This window comes from Nannobrachium achirus (genome assembly GCF_963921795.1).
Source record: "Nannobrachium achirus genome assembly, chromosome: 10".
In the NCBI taxonomy this organism is placed as follows: domain Eukaryota; kingdom Metazoa; phylum Chordata; class Actinopteri; order Myctophiformes; family Myctophidae; genus Nannobrachium; species Nannobrachium achirus.
This window is the reverse complement of record NC_137819.1, coordinates 15930315-15950461: the sequence shown is the minus strand read 5'-3', so window position 1 is coordinate 15950461 and position 20147 is coordinate 15930315. Positions and strand designations below refer to the sequence as shown.

Genomic DNA, 20147 nt, shown 5'->3' with positions numbered 1-20147 from the left:
TCAAATAGTTGTCTGTGCTGAAATGAAGGGAACAAAATAGTATACTGTAGTACTGCTCAAAGAAATCTCAAAGAATTGAGGGAACATTTGTTCCCTTCATTTCTTTGAGCAGTATAGTTCAAGTAGCACTGAAAGGGTTTATGTGCCATTATTAAGCCCATTGGTATTATTTGCATTGCGATTGATCTGTGTCTGTGTGAAGCAGCTTGTCTTTGCCACGGGGCCTGAAATCATCAAAACTAGTTAAATCCATGAGAAGTCACACAGGGAAGAAAAGGTTTAGTTGTACAGAGTGTGGCCGTAAGTGTTATTCAAAGGCAGACATGATGTCACATGCAATGATTCACACAGGAGAAAAGCCCTTTAAGTGTACCGTTTGTGGCAAAGCCTGTAGACAGAAGGGTACTCTTAAAATACACATGTTAACTCATACAGGGGAGAAGCCCTTTACCTGTGCAGTTTGCCACAACGTCTTTGCTCACAGGACTAATCTAAAAAAACATGTGATGACTCATACAGGGGAAAAGCCATTTTCTTGTACCTTTTGTGGCAACGCCTGCCGTGAACAGAGCAGTCTAAAAATACACATGAGGACACACACAGGAGAAAGACCCTTTACTTGTACGATTTGTAGCAAAGCCTTTGCTCAAATACCTCATTTAAAAACACACATGAGGACGCATACGGGGGACAAGCCCTACGCTTGTACCATTTGCGGCAAAGGCTGCACTCACTCGAGTCAACTAAAAATACATATGAGGTATCATACCGATGAGAGGCCCTGTATTTGTAAAGTTTGCGGTAAAGGTTTTCATGAACTCGGTCACCTAAAATCACACATGAAAACTCACACTGGGGAAAGGCCTTTTACATGTCTAGTTTGTGGTAAAGGATTTCGAGAAACGGGCAGTTTAAAGATACACATGAGGACTCATTCAGAGGTAAAGGCCTATACTTGTACAGTTTGTGGTAAAGGATGTCGCGAGAAGAGCAACTTAAACACTTGTCCACTTTGTAACAAAGACTTTAGGCACAAGAATACTCTAACCACACATATGAGGACGCACACAGGAGAGAAGCCCTTTAGTTGTAAGGTTTGTGGAAAGGGCTTTGGTCAACAATGTCACGTGAGAACACACATGAAGACTCACACAGGAGAAAAGCCCTACACGTGTGCACTCTGTAACAAAGACTTTAGGCATACAAGTACTCTAACGATGCACATGAAGACTCATACAAGGGCAAAATAAATTGGTTACCTTTTGCGGCAAATGCTTTGATTACAATGAGCACCTGAACATGCAAGGATTGATACAGGGAGAGTTGTTGAACAGATTTTGTGAGTTGATGCGTGACGTTAATTCATTGTATATGTTAACAGTTTGCAACAACAAGGCACTCAGTCCGAATGGTTTGCTGTACAACAAAGTTTTACCCCCCAATCAAATCCAGAGACCACCCATCGCAGCCGCCGCCATTTCAGATGATTGATAATTTGGCAAAATAGAATGTCCGTCTGATTGCATGTTTTAAGTTTGATGAGTGGCAACATCGGTACTGCTGCAAGGCGACTCCATGGTACAGGGGTTGTCCATTTCATTATGGACTGCAGCTGTAGGGAGAAAACCGGCTTTTAAAATTGTGATCCTTAATGTGTTTTATTAATATTATGTTCATGATTACTTTTTATTAATATTTACTTATTTTACCAGTTTGAGTGATTGCTGTACGTGTGATCCAAGCGTTTATTGATGGTCTCACTCAATCCCATCTGGGACTGCATTCGGCAAAAGACAGCCACGATAATCAAACTGTGCGTTTGAAAAGTGATCCTAGTTCAGAAAACAATAGTCTGTCATTCAATGTTATATGAGATATTTCAATGGTTTCCTATGGAAATAATAGTCTATAGGTTCTCCTTCTAGTAGACCTTGTACCAGTGAACCGTACCGTCATGAAACTGTACCTTTTCCTATGCAAACTTCTAATAAAGTCTTCAATTAAGTCCCAAGTTGAAATATGAATATTTTGCTCAGTGACGGTTACATAGCTCATCCAGCAGGGGGTGACACAAGGCAAGAGTGTAGAGCCTTTATTCCGCATGCGAGCAGCACGTTGACCCGGAAGTAATAATGTGCTGTAGTTTATTTATTCATCTTTTTTCATGGTGGAACAACAACGTAGCATCCAGACGGTATTCAGACAAACAGCTCTTCATTGAACACCACGAACGGACCGATTCGACTGCTAACACCCGTGGCTTGAAGGTAAACACGTTATATTTGAAAGAAACGGTATGAAACACTGAGCTACCGGTGGATAGCATATAGTGTGCTAGCATAGCTGCTAATGATAGCTCTGGTCCGAATACAGGTCCACTCGCCAAATTTCCAACTCGGCAAATGAAGCCAAATGAATTTTCTAGGGCAGCTCGCCAACTAGCGTGGACATGTCGCCACATGGGTTAGGATGCCTCGCCAAATGCTCCAAGGACAGGTCGCCAAAACAGCTTGGATGGCTCACCCCTAGGCCACGGACTGTGATATAAACAGTGGTGGAAAAAGTACTCACATGTTGTACTTAAGTAAAAGTATCAATACTGCACTTTAGATATACTCTGTTACAAGTAAATGTCCAGAATTCAAAATGTAGCCTACTTGAGTAAAAGTATGAAAGTTTTGGCATCAAAATGTACTTAAAGTACCAAAAGTAAAAGTTACTAAATGTTTGAAAATAGCAGATCTACAAGCTCACAACGCGTTGTGAGCTTGTAGATTGGCTATTTTCAAATAGCCAAGGTATAAAATGGGGCTGAAGTGATCCATGCATTTTGTTTTATAATAGCCTATTCTATTTTTTATCGCAAAGTAGGCCTAATTAGTAACTAAAGTTTTCAAAAATTGTAGTGGAGTAAAAGTACAATATTTGGATCCGAGATGTAATGGAGTAGAAGTAAAAGTATTGAAAATTGGAAATACTCAAGTTAAGTACAAATAGCTCCAAAGTGTACTTAAGTACATTACTTAAGTAAATGTACTTAGTTACTGTACACCACTGGATATAAACAATTATAATCTAACAATCAGGCCACTAGACAATATCTGCTCAGGGACAGCAGCATTATTATAACCATTAGCCTACTTACTATATAATATACTTTAACATATTATAGCCTACAAACAGCTTTCACTTCATGGACACTGGATTTCTTTCTTTCTTTCTTTCTTTCTTTCTTTCTTTCTTCTGCTTTTCTTTGTGCATGGAATGTAGCTACATAATAGCACAATATCACATACTTATGGGTCATTGCATAATGCAGGCGCATGACCCATTAATCAACACCTCATTTGACTGGACGTTTCATTGAAGGTGCAAAGTGCTTTTGAGAACAAAAGGTGATGATAGCCTTATGTAGCCTACATTCCATCCTTTTGAAAGGTCAATGCTTCCAATTTGTTGATGTGACACACCTAGAATGTAGTCACATTTTTGTGTTGAATTATTCATTTTATTTTGTGATTTGAATTCGTTTTGGGAGCTCTTAAACACTTGTGCTCTTGAATAAGCCTCCACACACACACACACAACACTCTTCATTCTTAAACACCTTGTGCTCTTGAATAAGCCTCCATGAACGTGTATCATTCACAGGCCCTATTCCCTACTGGTTGGCGAGCTGACTCAGGAATTTTGCGAGATGTCCTTGACTGGTTGGCGACCTGACTTCGGCGACATGTCCCGCGAATTTGGCGACTTGGATTTTTGGCGAGTCGACTGGATACCCTCTGGTCCATAGCGTTAGAGGAGTTCTCCCGCCATGGACCAGCTAGCCCAGCTACAGTCCTATTCCTAACGGGGAACAAAGGCAAACATGGGCCCGTTACGTGCGTGTGTGTGCGTGTGCGTGCGTGATTAACCAAGCATTCACCTAGAACAGGGGTGGGCAACTACATTTTCACACTCACTCCAGAGGGCCACAATACATAGCAAAAATAGCCGATCTACAAGCTCAAAACGCGTCGCACTGCTATATATTTTTTTTCTATTTTGGAATTGGAATCCTGAAAAGTAACTTGGTTTGTTTTAATTTCAAATGCATTTATGTTCTTATGTTAATTTATGAACTTAAATACAAATACATTGGACATAACAAATATCATAACATTGTAATGCTAGTCATTTAGCTACTGATATAAACTGAAGTAATTGAAGCGGTTAATTTTTCCATGTTTGGAATTCTAACAGCTGAAATCAATAATATATCAGTACTCTAATATCAACCTGAGGGCCGCATTAAGTGAAGGTTGAGGCCGCATGTGGCCCCCGGGCCGCCAGATGCCCATGTATGACCTAGAACAGGGGCAGGGATTAAGGAACCTCTTCAACAGGGGGTCCTCAGAGTTACGACAGGGGGCCACCAAATCTTTGTGTGATACATTTTACATTAACCTAGCATCCCTCCCTATTCTGAGTTGAACATTAGACAAAAATAGCAGATCTACAAGTTCACAACGCAGCAGATCTACAAGCTCACAACGCAGCTTGTCGATCTGCTATTATTCACAAAGAGGTTTGTAGAGGGACAAGAAGATACAGTAATTAAAATCTCTCTCTCTCTCTCTCTCAATCTCTCTCTCTCAATCTCTCTCTCTCTCTCTCTTCTAAGGGGCCCTTGGCCTGAAAACGTTGAAGACCCCTGCTTTAATGTCAAAAGAGCCATTTTGAAGCAAATAAATAAGACAATATTGTAAAACATATGTGTCATGTTTGTCGTTAGCAGTCCTTTTGTTATTCATTTTGTTTGTTATTCATTCTGCATTTAAGAAAGACATGACTGTCAAATGTCTCATTTTTATCCAGACAAGTGACTTTTGTACCCGGACAAGCTAATGTGCAATTTACTTACTCAAAAAGTTATTGTCAAGTCCTGCCTTGAGTGTGTCGCGGCTTCAAATCCCGATCCCGGCGACTCTTGATTGGTTGAAATTTGTATTCCGACCTGAATACATTTGCTGTTTTCTAAAGAGCTAGCGAGACAGGGAGACCCCAGTTACAAAAAAGCAAAAACTCTGTAATAATTAATACATAGTTATTTATCACATACTTTAACAAAATCACTTCTTGTACTTTTAAAGAGTAGCGTCTGGCCTAGACCTTCTCTATTTAAATTGCCTTTAGGTAACTTGAGTTGTTAATTGGGATTTAGTTTTTATTGATTTTTTTTACACCAGATCACACCAGTTTCGTTTGATTAAATGTGATTTTGATGGAACATGAAACTACCAGTGCATTGTTGAAGCCCTTCAGTGATCTTCTATGAAAGTTAACTAAAAGTTCTACTGGTGATTTATTTCCACAGACCACCACAGGGAGATGTCTACAGTATCATGAGAGACGGCCTCCAGAACATATTCAACAATGTTAGAGGAACATGGAGAGATGGACCAGGGACGTGGACTGCTTGATGCAAGCATGCAACCTGTAGTGAAGTTGTACAGAATAGGTATGAAGTGTTTAATTCATTCTTAACGCATTAATCACCCCCTTGGACTAGAGATGGGACAATAAGCGATATTATCGCATATCGTGATAAAAAAACACTCACGATAAATGTACCGTGGAGATTTCATTTATCGTGATATCGTCCTCCGTCATGCACTGGGTTCAATTCATCTTTTATTTGCCGAGCTGCATATCCGGTACCACTTAAACCCTCTAGAATTGTTAAAAGGTACTTATAATATACGTACTTGATACAGTCGCGTTGCGACTCATGAGCTTGTAGATCGGCTATTTTTTGGCAAATGTTCCACCCAAGGATAATGTATTTTGATTATTGTGATAATATTGTAAATCACGATTTCTTTTGTCACAATAATCGTGATATGACATTTTCATATCGTCCCATCCCTAGTTGGGACTCAGGCAGAAGGAAGATCACTGTCGCTGCCCAAATGGTGCACAAGACAACACATAAAATAATTAGAACTGCACTCTGTTGAGGTGCCAACTTGCACGGTTGCGCACAAGTCGGCTCGTGCGCCAGCAGCTGACACCACTGGCATCACCACTGGCGATGCTAGTGGCATCACCACTGGCATCACCAGGAATGCTGGCCCCTCATTGGCTGGTAATGATGACGTTGCCATCTAGTATCTAGTATCAATGATGTATCATAAGAGCTAGATATTAATATAATCAATGAACACATGTTCTACTCTATAACGTCACACATAATCATTCATGATAATCTCTAATCTACTATACTACCTACCTACATGGCATGCGCAGCCGAACGGAGTGCTTGCATGCCATGCTGGCGCAAGTAAATACAATGTTTACAGAGTTTTTACCCGAGGTTAGTGATAAAGTAAACCTTGAAGAGGCTCATAGGGCAGGAGCCTATCTCCTAGGGGGGGCACAGTTGGGAGCGCTGTTGCCTCACAGCTAGAAGGTCCTGGTGAAAGGGCCTTTCTGTGTGAAGTTTGCATGTTCTCCCTGTGTCTCCCAGGGTACTAGATACCCTCACAAAACATGCAGTGTTTAATCCTGGTTTCCAGGCGTGGCAGAGGGGAGAGCAGAAACCAGGATTATAGGTTAGAGGGAAAAAACACACACACACACACACACACACACACACACACACACACACACACACACACACACACACACACACACACGCGCACACACACATATATATATATATATATATATATATATATATATATATATATATATATATATATATATATATATATAGAGGGGAACAAAGGAGTACAATTTACAATTTAGGCATTTAAAAGATGCTATTAACTCATTGACTGCCAAGGCCCGAGTTTCCCGAGTTATTACAGTAGTCCCAGGCTGCCACAGCCCGAGTTTCCCGAGTTGGAAGCCATTTTGAAAAAGAAAAAAAAAAAAAAAAAAATCAAATTTTTTTTTTATAAAAAAATTTCTAAAAATGCCTCAAATGTATTAGGCATGATCGCAATTGTGAAATTGCATGTTTAGCCCCATAACAAACACATCTTTCAAAATGTCAAAAATGGCTGTTTTGTCTGACTTTGAAGGCTTGTAACTCATGAAGGCCTGAACGGATTTCCAAGCAGATTTTTTTGTTTGAAAGCTGTTAAAAAGTACTACACATATGATGCATATATGGTGCATGGGCGTGCACGATCCGTGCACAAAAGATTGATCTGTGCACTCGAAATTTAGGAAGGTGGCAGTGTTTGTTTTGTCTGACTTTGAAGGCTTGTAACTCATGAAGGCCTGAACGGATTTCCAAGCGGATTTTTTTGTTTGAAAGCTGTTAAAAAGTACTACACATATGATGCATATATGGTGCATGGGCGTGCACGATCCGTGCACTAAAAATTGATCCGTGCACTAGAAATCTAGGATAGTGGCAGTCTGGTACTTGGGGGCCATCTTGAAATGGCATTCAATGAGTTAATCCAGAGCGATTTACAATAAGCAAGGTAATACATCAAATGCATAGAAAAAGTAATTTACAATTTAGGCATTTAGCAGACGCCTTTAATCCAAAGCGACTAATAAGTAGGTATTACATGAATATAACAAGCAAGATAATATATCAGTACATCAAAAACAACATAACAATGCACAGGAATATCAATCTAGAAAATCAATAACATAGGTAGACCATGGTCATTGAGGGAAGGGGAGTGTTACAGTGCTATGGGTTTTGGTGTCTGAAGAGGTTGTATGAAATACAAGTACACCCCCTGGACACAACGCTAGTATGTCACATAATAGTTCTTATTATTGAAGTCCTATTTTTTATTATTTTTGTCCTATTCCTTCCTTACAGATGAGTCTGTGGAGTCCAGTCTGCACGTGGAGATGAATTCTCCAGCACCATCCAGAACCGTTTCTATTAAAGAGGAACCTGAAGATCACCTGGACACCAGAACTGTTTCTATTAAACAGGAACCTGAAGACCACCTGGATCTCAGTAAGTTTTGTGCTCTCTTTCTTTACTTTTTTTGTTGTTGTTGTTGCATGATTGCAGGAATTGTGCACATTACATTACATTTATACTCATGAATATAGAACTTGTGGGAGAATCCTGCAAATATTTACAACAATGTTGTTAATAATCAGCCAACTTCAATGAGTAAGAACCAACTGGAAGTTGCGCTTTTATGCGCTCTTGTCTGTGCCTCCCTCTATAAGGCTATGCTTGTCGTACGATAGTTTTGCGCTCTTAGATCACTCACCAAGTTTTGGACCCTGGTATGGCCGTTTAAAGCCCAGCCAACAGGAACACAAAGAGGGCATTAGCAAATTACATCATGTTCCATTGGCCATGTAAGTTCACCTACCAAAGCTAGCTTTGGTACTTTGGTAGGTGCAAGCAAGCTTAGTGAAAGCAAGCTTAATGTCGAAAACAATTAGCAACTGCCAAAGCAAAAGCAAAAAAAAAAAAAAAAAAAGACCAAACAATGGAATAAATAACAAAGAAATTATAAAACGATATTGATAATGGAGTTCCCTCATTTTCTATTTCCCTAGATGTCCTGCACCGTCCTGTGTGTAAGGAGGAGGTTGGCCCTGAACAGCAGGAGAGGAGCTACAGTCCGGCACCGCCACAGATTAAACAGGAACAAGATGAGCTGCTTCTAAGATCGGGAGAGGTGTTGAAAAGTGAAGATGATGCTGATAAAAAAGAGATGGAGCCTGTTGCCAGCACCTCAACTGAACACAAGAAAGCACATGCTGATGTAGAGGACTGTGGGACATCACATCAAACCAGTGACGGCCAGCTCCTCTCTTCACACAGTTCTGAATCGGACACCGATGACAGTGATAACTGGGAGGGGACCAGGGAAGATCAGTCAGCATTAGACACACAGGAAAGATTGTCTTTGCCACGGGGCCTGAAATCGTCAAAACGAGTTAAATCCACGAGGAGTCACTCAGGGAAGAAAAAGTTTAGTTGTAAAGAGTGTGGCCGTAAGTGTTATTCAAGGGCAGACATGATGTCACATGCAATGGTTCACACAGGAGAAAAGCCCTTTAAGTGTACCGTTTGTGGCAAAGCCTGTAGACAGAAGGTTCATCTTAAAATACACATGCAAACTCATACAGGGGAGAAGCCCTTTAGCTGTACGGTTTGCCACAAAGTCTTTGCTCACGTGACTAATCAAAAAAAACATGTGATGACTCATACAGGGGAAAAGCCATTTTCTTGTACCTTTTGTGGCAAAGCCTTCCGTGTACAGAGCGGTCTAAAAATACACATGCGGACACATACAGGTGAAAGACCCTTTACTTGTACGGTTTGTAGCAAAGGCTTTGCTCAAATACCCCATTTAAAATCACACATGAGGACGCATACAGGGGATAAGCCCTACGCTTGTACCATTTGTGGCAAAGGCTGCACTCACTCCAGTCAATTAAAACTACACATGAGGTATCATACCGGGGAGAGGCCCTGTGTTTGTAAAGTTTGTGGTAAAGGCTTTCATGAACTCGGTCATTTAAAAACACACATGAAAACTCACACTGGGGAACGGCCTTTCACATGTCTAGTTTGTGGTAAAGGATGTCGAGAATCGGGCACTTTAAAGACACACATGAGGATTCATTCAGAGGTAAAGGCCTATACTTGTACAGTTTGTGGTAAAGGATGCCATGAGAAGGGAAGCTTAAAGACACACATGATGACCCATACAGGAGAAAAGCCCTACAAGTGTGCACTTTGTAACAAAGACTTTAGGCACCCAAATACTCTAACAATACACATGCGGACGCACACAGGGGAGAAGCCCTTTAGTTGTAAGGTTTGTGGAAAGGGCTTTGGTCAACAATGCCACGTGAGAACACACATGAAGACTCACACAGGAGAAAAGCCCTACACGTGTGCACTCTGTAACAAAGACTTTAGGCACAAAATGACTCTAACGATGCACATGAAGACTCATACGAGGAGAGCAAAATAAGTTAGTTACCTTTTTGTGGCAAAATGCTTTATTGAAAATACACACCTGAACATGCAAGGATTGATAACACGGAGAGCTGTTGAAGAGATTTTTTTGTATTTTTCAAAAGAAGCCGTGCAAGTTGATACATGACGTTAATGGATTGTGTTATTAACAGTTTGCAAAAACAAGGCACGGTGGCACAGATGTACAGTATATCCCTATAACACTAACACAATGTTTTGTTACACTATAATGCCGGGTATATTTTCCCCTATATAATCCATAAAAAATACTTAAATAAATATATATATATATATATATATATATATATATATATATATATATATATATATATATATTAAGGCTGGGCAATATATCGAAGAATTATCAACATGAAATGAGGTATCAACATGAAATGAGGTATTGGTGTATGTGTCAAATTAATTAACTCTCCTACTGCCAGATTATTTATTTATTTATTGGGTCTGGTGCCATCAAAAAGCGGCTTACCTTTGCGACGTTATAGTAGATAGACAGACAGACATTTATTTATTTATTTTTATTTTTTTTGGTTGTGCAATAGTGCACTTTGGTCTGCCAGGCAGCAGAGGGTGGCGTCATGCAAGAATGAATGTGAATTTGCCTGTTATGTGTTGAAGAAGAAGAAGACCAGTCACTGGCCACAGAGCCTTACAGCCAGAGGAAATCAACAAGGAAGTGAATTGTTCTCCGTTGATCTAACGCATAATGGATTTTTTACACCATCACCGCGGAAAATGTGTTTACAGTAAACGGCCGCGCGACCCCTCATCAGCTTACAGTCATCAGACGAACGAACCGAACGAGCGCCGTATTGGCGGAGAGGTCTTGCGAAATCGGGCGAACGTGAACGTTCAAAGCGTTGGGAGAGTTAATAGACACTATGCATGCTCGTAGCACATGCAAAAAAGCAATCCATTTGTAACCAGGTGTAGTTATTTCAATAAAACCATTGTTGGGAAATGGAAATAAGGCATTTACGTTTTTTTATTCTATGTGTAGTGTGCATGCATGGCTATACTATTCATTATGTGGGTTAGGCAGGCAGTGGACCTAAAGCAGAAAAAACATTAAAAACTAATATAATGCAATTGTTTTTACAAATATCGTGAGTAATATCGATATTGAGGTATTCAACAACGTTATCCTAATAATAGTTTTTCCTAATATCGCCCAGCTTATATATATATATATATATATACACACACACAAGGCCACTGGCCATGACAAAATACCCCCAAATCTCTCAGAGACTCAATACTCCAATCATTAACCAGTAACCATTCATTCTGACATTAATCCAGGTTTCTGTCACCCTGGTCACAATATGACTTCCGGTTGGTTCTAGCGGAAATGGTGGAGTACTGTGTTTAACGGAAGTTACGTCATGCGTTGTAATCTTCCGGTGAAATTCTCACAGCGGAGGTTGAACAGTCTCTGCCTGATATTGTCACCAGGCTTTTCTCTTCGCAGTTTCAGTGAAGAGATGATATAGTGACCATGAGGATTTCACTGAACAACTCTTTCACACATCCAACAGAAAGAGGAAGAACATGGAGGGTCACCTCATCCTCTATAAGACCCTCTATTATGATAGAGAACACAGCAGTTGGTGAGGTCAGAGGTGTTCCATCCACCCATTTATAGGACCACCCCAAGAGCAAAAAGCGACCTCGCCCTACCGCACAAGACGGAATTCATTTGCAAGTATGATTCGGGTTGCGGTCGGTTGTTTAAGTTGGACAAATGTGGACAAAATATTTGCCCTAATACAGATAAACTGATTTACGAGTTCCAATCTGGCTTCAGAGAATCCCATTCCACTGACACATACTATTTGAACAATCGCATCAAAATTGAGGTGGACTTGGGAAGATATTGTGGCATGGTCATGCTGGACCTCGAGAAGGCATTCAAAACCATAAATCACTCTAGATTGACAAACTAAAAGCAATCGTTCTTGACAGCGCTGTGAACTGGATGCCATTTTACCTGAAGGAAAGAGAACAGGTGGTGTGGAGGTTAACGGAACAAACTTATCACTACACCTGGCCTGGTAAAACTGAATCCATCCTCTTCGGGTCAAATCCTAACCTGTTTTTTTTTTTTTTTAATTCCTTTCTGTTAACCATGTACTTGTACTACTGTAGTCCTGTATCTTTTCCTATGCAAACCTCTAATAAAATCATCAAATACACAGACTTGGTCCTGGTGTCCTGTCCATATATATGGATGAATTGATACAAGATGAATTTATTGCGACCATAGGTCGCATTTACTATGAAAACCTGCAGCTTATGTGTGTCAGTCAGTCACGCCTCATGTCACGCTAAATGTATGGCCAAGAAAGAAATAATTTGGAAGTGTGACTTGTGTCACGGCAAACACACTTAATTCTGTCCTTGTCCCTTTTATGCCCATTATCTTGGGAATGGGCTTATTGTGTCTAAAAATACATATTTAGCCACTTGCATGCTTTCCCCCAACCTGGGGTCACGCGTCAAAATCGTTAAAAAAAAGGCTATATAAAATATGAACCCTTGTTGTAAAAAAAAGGGGGGGGGTGAGTCCTTTAAACATATTTGTGTGGTCCCTGAAGACACACAGCAGCCCTCTTCTCCTGGCTTGGTTGGCCAAATGACCCAGTACCAGTAAATCTACCATTGTACACAGGTTTCACAGCTGTGCCACAGGACCATTAATCTCTTTGACAGACCTACAGGGCTGGCTGGAGGCCACAGACATGAATGTTTTCAAAGAGGCAACAGATAATATTCATGACTACACAGAGATTTAGTGGTTATGTTAAATGGTGCACCTCCATCTGCATCCCCTCCTGCGCATTTTGAGTAATCGTTCAGTTAGTACTTAAAGGGTGTTTGAGCAGTAATTAGGCTCAATGGTACCATTTGCATTGCTATTGATCTCTACCCGGACAGGATGTGTATGTATGAAGCTACCTGGACAAACAGGGTGTGTATGTATGAAGCAGTGCACAGGTGTGATCTTAATTACCATAGATGGAATGTGGGTTCACTTGAGACAATGTTTGGGGAGTCTCATACATTCAAGCATACTGCTGAAGTTGATAAGATTTTATCGTACCTTCCCACCCCTGAAAATCATTCAGGTCAGTATATCTCCCTGTGAAGTTACAGCGGTGGTCAATTCCATTGTACAATAAAGTCAGATGTTCTTACATAACATTGAAAACTCTGTGTCATCAAACTATTATGACAATTGATCATACCGTGGTTATTTTGTCCCTGTTACCTAAGTAACCATTGCTTATCCCAATCTAGCTTCACATGTAGTTAAAGTTTAAGTACGATGTAAAATGAAGCAGTGCTTGTTCCTGTTTTGTTCACAATGGTTTAAGTATCCTGAAGTAAAAGAAATTAAGGACAATTTATTTGACAACTTTTCTGTATCTCTAGTTGAGAAACTTTTATTTGAAAGAATTAAAAAATGTATTCACAAAAGAATGAAGACACATAGCATTCATGTAGAACTAAACATGAGTCGATCAAATACATAACATGGTCATTTGACCGTCCGAGCAGCACAGCAGTTGTTCATATCGTTCTACCAGTAACCTATGTAATGCAGGTAATAACATGATAGATGTATGCGTACAAGATAAATTGTCTTCCTGGATTCAAATAAATGATCATACAACAAACCTATATTCTGTTGAGATTACATTCTAAATTATTGGTGTAACGTTGTTGTCATGTTTAGGTCAGTCTCCAGCACCAATCAAGAAGAAGGTAACCTGCCCATAATATATAATATAGGTAGTTTTGTTCTCATATAAGCCGAGTAGATTGGCTTATTTGACAAAGGACTTGTCACAACCTGTACAAGAAAACATTTATTTCACTATATGAGTCCTCAAGTGTTTTTTTAGATTCCCATTTAAAGTAAACCCTCTGCCACAAAACATACAAGTGAAAGGCTTTTCCCCAGTATGAATCTGCATGTGTGTTTTTAGAGAACATTTTTGAATAAAGCCTTTGCCGCAAACTGTACAAGTAAAGGGCTTTTCCCCTGTATGACTCCTCATGTGTATTTTTAGATGAGCATTGTGACTGCAGCCTTTCCCACATAGTGTACAAGTAAAGGGTGTTTCTCCTGTGTGAGCCATCATGTGTACGTGTAGAACATCCTTTTGGGCAAAGCCCTTGCAACAGACTGTACAAGTAAAGGGTTTTTCTCCTGTATGAATCAGTGCGTGTTTCTTCAGAGTTCCCTTATACTTAAACGTTTTGCTGCATTCTGTACAACCAAATATATTCCTCCCTGTGTGACTCTCCGTGGAATGAATTTGTTTTGACAACGTTGAGTCCTGGGAAAGCTTTTTGTTCAAAGACCATCTCTGTCGTTCCATATTTTGCGTCTTGTCTGATTTCCGTGTCTTTAAAGCTAGCTGTACTCCCATTGTCTCATCCCACTCATCACTGTCTTCAGTATCATCAGTGTCAGATTCAGAACAATTTGAAGGGTGGAGCTGGTCATCACTAGTTGGTTCACAGCCCACTGCATCAGCTTGTGTTTCCATGTGTTCAGTTGAGGTGCTGACTACAAGCTTTGTTTCTCTATCATCACCACCATCTTCACTTTTCACTGCTATTAATGTCAACATCTCCTCTGGTCTTAGAAGTAACTCCTCTTGTTCCTCTTTAATCTGTGGAGGCTCTGGTTCCTCCTGGATTAGACTCAAGTTCCTCTCTTGCTTTCCAGGGAAAACCTCCTCTTTACACAAAGGGGGGTGCAGGATATCTAGGCACAATACAAAACAAGACTCAGTCATTAAATGTCTGAAATTGGTGTTGTGTTTCCTCTTTTAAAAGCACACGTGGTTAGGTGTCAATCAACAGTGCCACTATGCAACACCAAATGTAAGATGACACACAAAAGCATTTAACATAACATCATATAACAATCACAAAATATACAAATGGACCTTCGGTGTAGGCTCAAGATTGCCTTAAGATCCAAATTAATTTTAGGATCGGTAGGTGTGTTTTCGTCTGTTAACTCACACAGAACTTGAACGCTCACATGCAAGCATTGTCAGCAACAAAAAAAAGCCATCTGTCCTCATAGATGTAGTTGTAATGGTTTAAATATTACTAGATATTAGATTCATTTCACTATGTTAACATGGTCCAAATGGTCCAGCATCACTGAAATACAGGACGTGTATGTCTACTATTTGTAGTTTACTATATGCCTTTTATTTTCTCAGAAAGTCTTGACCTTTAACACTAAAGTGACGAATTAACACTATAAAGCTAATCTCCCTCTTTTTCACTCTCTCTCTCAAAAAACAAAACAACAACAAAACAATCATGGATATGGATACATTGATACAATCACAATGCATTACTACTACATTAGTACTACTAAAACAACACTGTATCTAATTTACACTGACATTCATTTCATTTATTATTAAGAAATTATTAATCAAGAGTGTGTTACCAACCTGCCACATTCAAAACCACCAGCATGCTGCGTCTGTGTTCAATTCCTTGCCTCAAAAGGATAGCTTCATCCTCATACTCTGTGAGAATTCTTGCAATGGTCCCAAATATCTCTTCAGCAGCAGCAGAAAGTCGTTCATTGACCAAGGACTGCAGTGTTAGTAGTAAAGCCATGTCTCAAAGCTGTCTCTGATGTGTTCTTGTGTCAAATAGACCGACAAGAGAGAAGAGAAGTTAAGTTCTAGCACTTAACAACTTGCAGAGATCCAAGTGTCACCAACACAAAACGGAGTCATGTTAAATACTCACAGTGTGTGTCTGATGGCCCAATCAGAGAGCTCGTGGGTGGGGTCAACTGTCGACAGAAACTGGACAATAGTTGGTCAACTACCCCCACTCATTCCTGCAAGTCCTGCCCCCAGAAGTTGCTAATAATAACAACAACAACAACTATTATTATTATTAGTAGTAGTAGTATAATCCATACTTCATATGTAGCATCCTACATTTTCCCTTGCAACTTGGAAATATTTTTATACTAACAGATATGAACTATATCCTATGAACTATGGCTGATAGTAAGCCCTTCATACATTCCTGTTTCTTCACCATAGCATAGGTGTTCAAAGGCCAAATAGGTTCACATCAGGGCATCTTCAACTAATGGGATCCAAGATAATATTCTTTATGTGATTGCCTTTATTTACGAATGCCAGGAATAACTTGAGCGTCTTAAACTAATCAAATCCAAGATCAAGGGGTTGGTTGGTTTACTTTGCTTTATGTGATTGCCTTTATTCACCAAATGCCAGGAATAATTTGTGATGTGACAATAAACTTGAAGAGTGTGTTCACCCTGCACTCATTTTAGAAAGATGTTTTGTATTCAAATAGTTGTCTGTGCTCCATGGCAAGAACATTGCTGTGGTGATATAGGCTACTGCTCAAAGAAATGAAGGGAACAAAATAGTATACTGTAGTACTGCTCAAAGAAATCTCAAAGAATTTAGGGAACATTTGTATCCTTCATTTCTTTGAGCAGTATAGTTCAAGTAGCGCTGAAAGGGTTTATGTGCCATAATTAAGCCCATTGGTATTATTTGCATTGCTATTGATCTGTGTCTGTGTGAAGCAGTGTTGACGGGTAACGTTTGTTTTACATGTGCACAATTTGAACTGCATTCATGAATCCTCTCACCCTGTGTGTATTTACACAATTGGACATTTTAGAGTGACATTAATTTAAAGCTGTGTTATCACTTCCATCTCACAATGAGTCAGATGTTCTTACATCGCATCACAAACTCCATGTCGTTGAACTAATATGACGGGCAAGTGTTAAATCTGTCTTATTTGAAGGTTGATTATGTGGGTCATACAGTGTAAGGTTTTCTCAATCTAGTTTTATGATGTGACAATTGTTTTTGCTCACTGGCCTCTCTGGTAACTTAAGCTGGGTTAACATTATGCAAGTTTAAAAAATCACAAAGAGAAGCAAATCATAATAATAATCAATTTGTAGATATCATTGTTTTATTTGCATATTATATGGCAATACATATATCCTGTTGACTATTTGCCTTGTATTTACTGCAACTCAATGGTAAACTTAAACCAAGCAATTTCAAATGAGCCACCAACCGCGCCATTGTTAATGTCATTGTTCCTTATAATGAATCAACACCTGTAAGTGCTAACTGTCTGGCTGAATGACATGTGAAAAACAAAGCTAAGCTATAGGTAGGCTATGTGTTAATTGTCTGACATGTGAATAACAAAGCTAAACTATGTGTGCTAACTGTCTGACTTAATGACGTGAATAACAAAGACAACCAATGACAAGAGTAGGCTACACCAAAAACTAGTCTGCATGTCTGTCTATCTGAAATTAACCAAAGTTTTCAAATAATTGTAGTGGAGTAAAAGTACAACATTTGCCTCTGAGGTGGAGTAAAATTACAGATAACTGTAAATACTCAAAATATACTTTAACATGATACTTGAGTATATGTACTTAGTTACTTTACATTACACCACCACTGTATTATTGTTGAGTTAATTTACAAAGTTCATTCAGTCAACAGGCAACAACACAGACACAGATTGTTCGAACGTCTGTAGGCTACTGTAAACAAAAGTAAACAAACAATGAGTTTCACTCATTATTTGTAATTTCAGACATCAGAAAACCACATCTTTAAAATGTGTTTTAAAAGGACCATGGCTAATTGCCTTAAAGATGTTATTATGACACACACAATCAAGGTAAATCAGTCTGTTTGGCTATTATTGTTGATGATGTCACGCCTCTACTGTACTTCACTGTTTCTGACCACTTATTCCCCCTTGGGATAATAAAGGTATCTATCTATCTATTTATTATAACCAAATAAAATCATATGTCATACATTTAACATCAACCGTTTAGATCTATAGATGCAAGATGCAGGGGTTAAAGCCAAAATAAATCCCAAGACTGAACTGTTTCAGACCATGTCCCAATGTGATCTTTGAAACATGCATGGCGCGCGAAGCGCACACCAATATCTGGGGTGTTTCCCTGAAGTTCTGAACTGCCTTCACTGAATGTGTGTGCCAATGCATGCTTCATTTTATAGAAGTATCTTCTGAAGTTCTGTTGTATTCTATTGCTAGTCTGGCGATTTCAAATACTCAATCTTGAAATTATACTGCTTTTTAGTTTGGAGAACACTTGACTAGAGTTTTGACGACTTTGTCATTCATCGCTACACCTCCCCCTTATGTTTTTGCAGATCTGTACTGATCTCAGAAATAGTCCCTATGGAATCCTCAAGACTGAAATCAGTCCCCAGGACTGAGAACTTTAACCCCTGAAGATGTTAAAGCTTTACTAAATACTGTACAGGAAAAATAAGTAAATAAACACAACCATCTTTAACTGCAGGCTTTACATTTATTAAAGAAAACAAGATACAGAAAGAGGAATAAAGAACATAAGTGATTAGTACAAATCCAATATAATGGGCAAACTAGTAACAATCCAATACTTCAAAATACTACTGCAGGGGTTACAGGCCAAAAAATCCCAAGACTGACATTTATTTTCAGACCATGTCCCAATATGTGATTTTTGAAACATTTGGGGTGTTTTCCTGAAATTCTCAACTGCCTTCACTAAATGTGTGTATGCCATGGAGTTAAGTTGTATTCTATGCTAGTCTGGCCAATTGAAATGCTCATATCTTGAAATTATAACTGCTTTTTACTTTGGAGATCACTTGACTAGCATTTTGACAACGTTGTCATTCCAGCCGCGGCCATCGCTACACCTCCCCCACATTTCTTGTATAGCCCACTATGGAATCCTCAAGACTGAAATCAGTCCCCAGGACTGATAACTTTAACCCCTGCTACTGTCCAAGTGACGTCTTCAATTCAAAATAGATTAATCAAAATCTAAAAACAAACTGCTTTCCCATTAAGTGTTAAGATATCGTATATACAGTGATAAGTCATAATTTTAACTCTTCGTGATGAAACAATCGAAATTGGATTATCAGAAATTGTTCAATCAGGGACTTGTAACTTTAGCTCAGAAATTATAGACTTGGATCTAGTTTACTTAACTACTGCTACTCAGCTGGGTGTAAGCCCACACCATGGCACAGCCTGTCACAGACAGTTAATATGTGTACAGCTGAGACCTACAGAGATCCTAAATCATCTATGGCTCCCTTCATTATTAATATATTTTCTCAAATTCTCCTTGTCATTGCTTAATGTCTTCCTCACATTGTCCTTGAGTGTCCAGCCAGAATAAAAAAACGTCCTTGCCAAATGCATCACAAGGACATGATGTTGATGTTGCAGCACCGCTAACATATAAAAAAAACATATACAGAACACAATTAACAATTGACTTATATTTTGGGCTGACCCCATGTCCAAATAGCCAGAACAGATTCCACTTTGTCATTCCTGATTATTTCTTCAGGATTCAAGCATAATATTAACATTCAGGCCGGTAACACATTTTAGTGTATGGGAGGGGCTTACAGTACATAATACAGTATGTAGCAACATATTTGTTTTTGTAGGCTAATTTCTGATTTAGGCCTAACTATAGGTTAGGCCTAAATGGGTTAAGGACAATTCCTATTCATAGTCTTGTAGTAAAAAGATTAGATTAACCACTGTGTGCACTTGTTTCAAGGCGCGTCCCTCCTCTGTATGTATTGCTATTATGTATTTTGTCACTGAGGTTGGCTGCAGCAGGGTGAGAGACCAAGCCAAATTTCCCTTGTGGAAAATAAAGTTTACCTTGACCTAGACAGGTGCAATTCCGGAAATTGGAAGTGCAGTTGCACTGACGTGAGTCACAGGAAATCCTGTCTAGCTAGGTGCCAACTTGCGTCTCGTGCACTGGCATCACCATGAATGCTGGTCCCTCATTGTCTGTTAATGATGACGTTACCAGAAATGCTGGTCCCTGATTAACTACAGGCTTAAACACACGCTCTGCTGGCGCAGGTAATAAATCATAAAAAAAATACACTTGGGCAGGCATTTTTGCACACTTGCAATTCGTTATGATGTCCAATCACAACATGTAATACAAATGGTAAGAAGTAATTATTTTCCCAGCGGATTCCTCGTGACTTGTGTCAGTGAAACCACACTTGCAATT

The 20147-nt window shown here is 39.4% G+C and overlaps 1 protein-coding gene across 1 annotated transcript; it reads left to right on the top strand.

The window, feature by feature from the left end:
• Positions 1 to 5418: 5418 nt before the first annotated feature.
• Positions 5419 to 15730, top strand: LOC308292857 (uncharacterized protein; the record flags this gene model as incomplete). Its single annotated transcript, XM_080735281.1, has 5 exons — positions 5419 to 5503; positions 7835 to 7978; positions 8539 to 8670; positions 13731 to 13759; positions 15692 to 15730. 5 exons carry the CDS (start codon positions 5419 to 5421, stop codon positions 15728 to 15730), a joined length of 429 nt encoding a protein of 142 aa, XP_080591407.1.
• Between the last annotated feature and the right edge of the window lie 4417 nt (positions 15731 to 20147).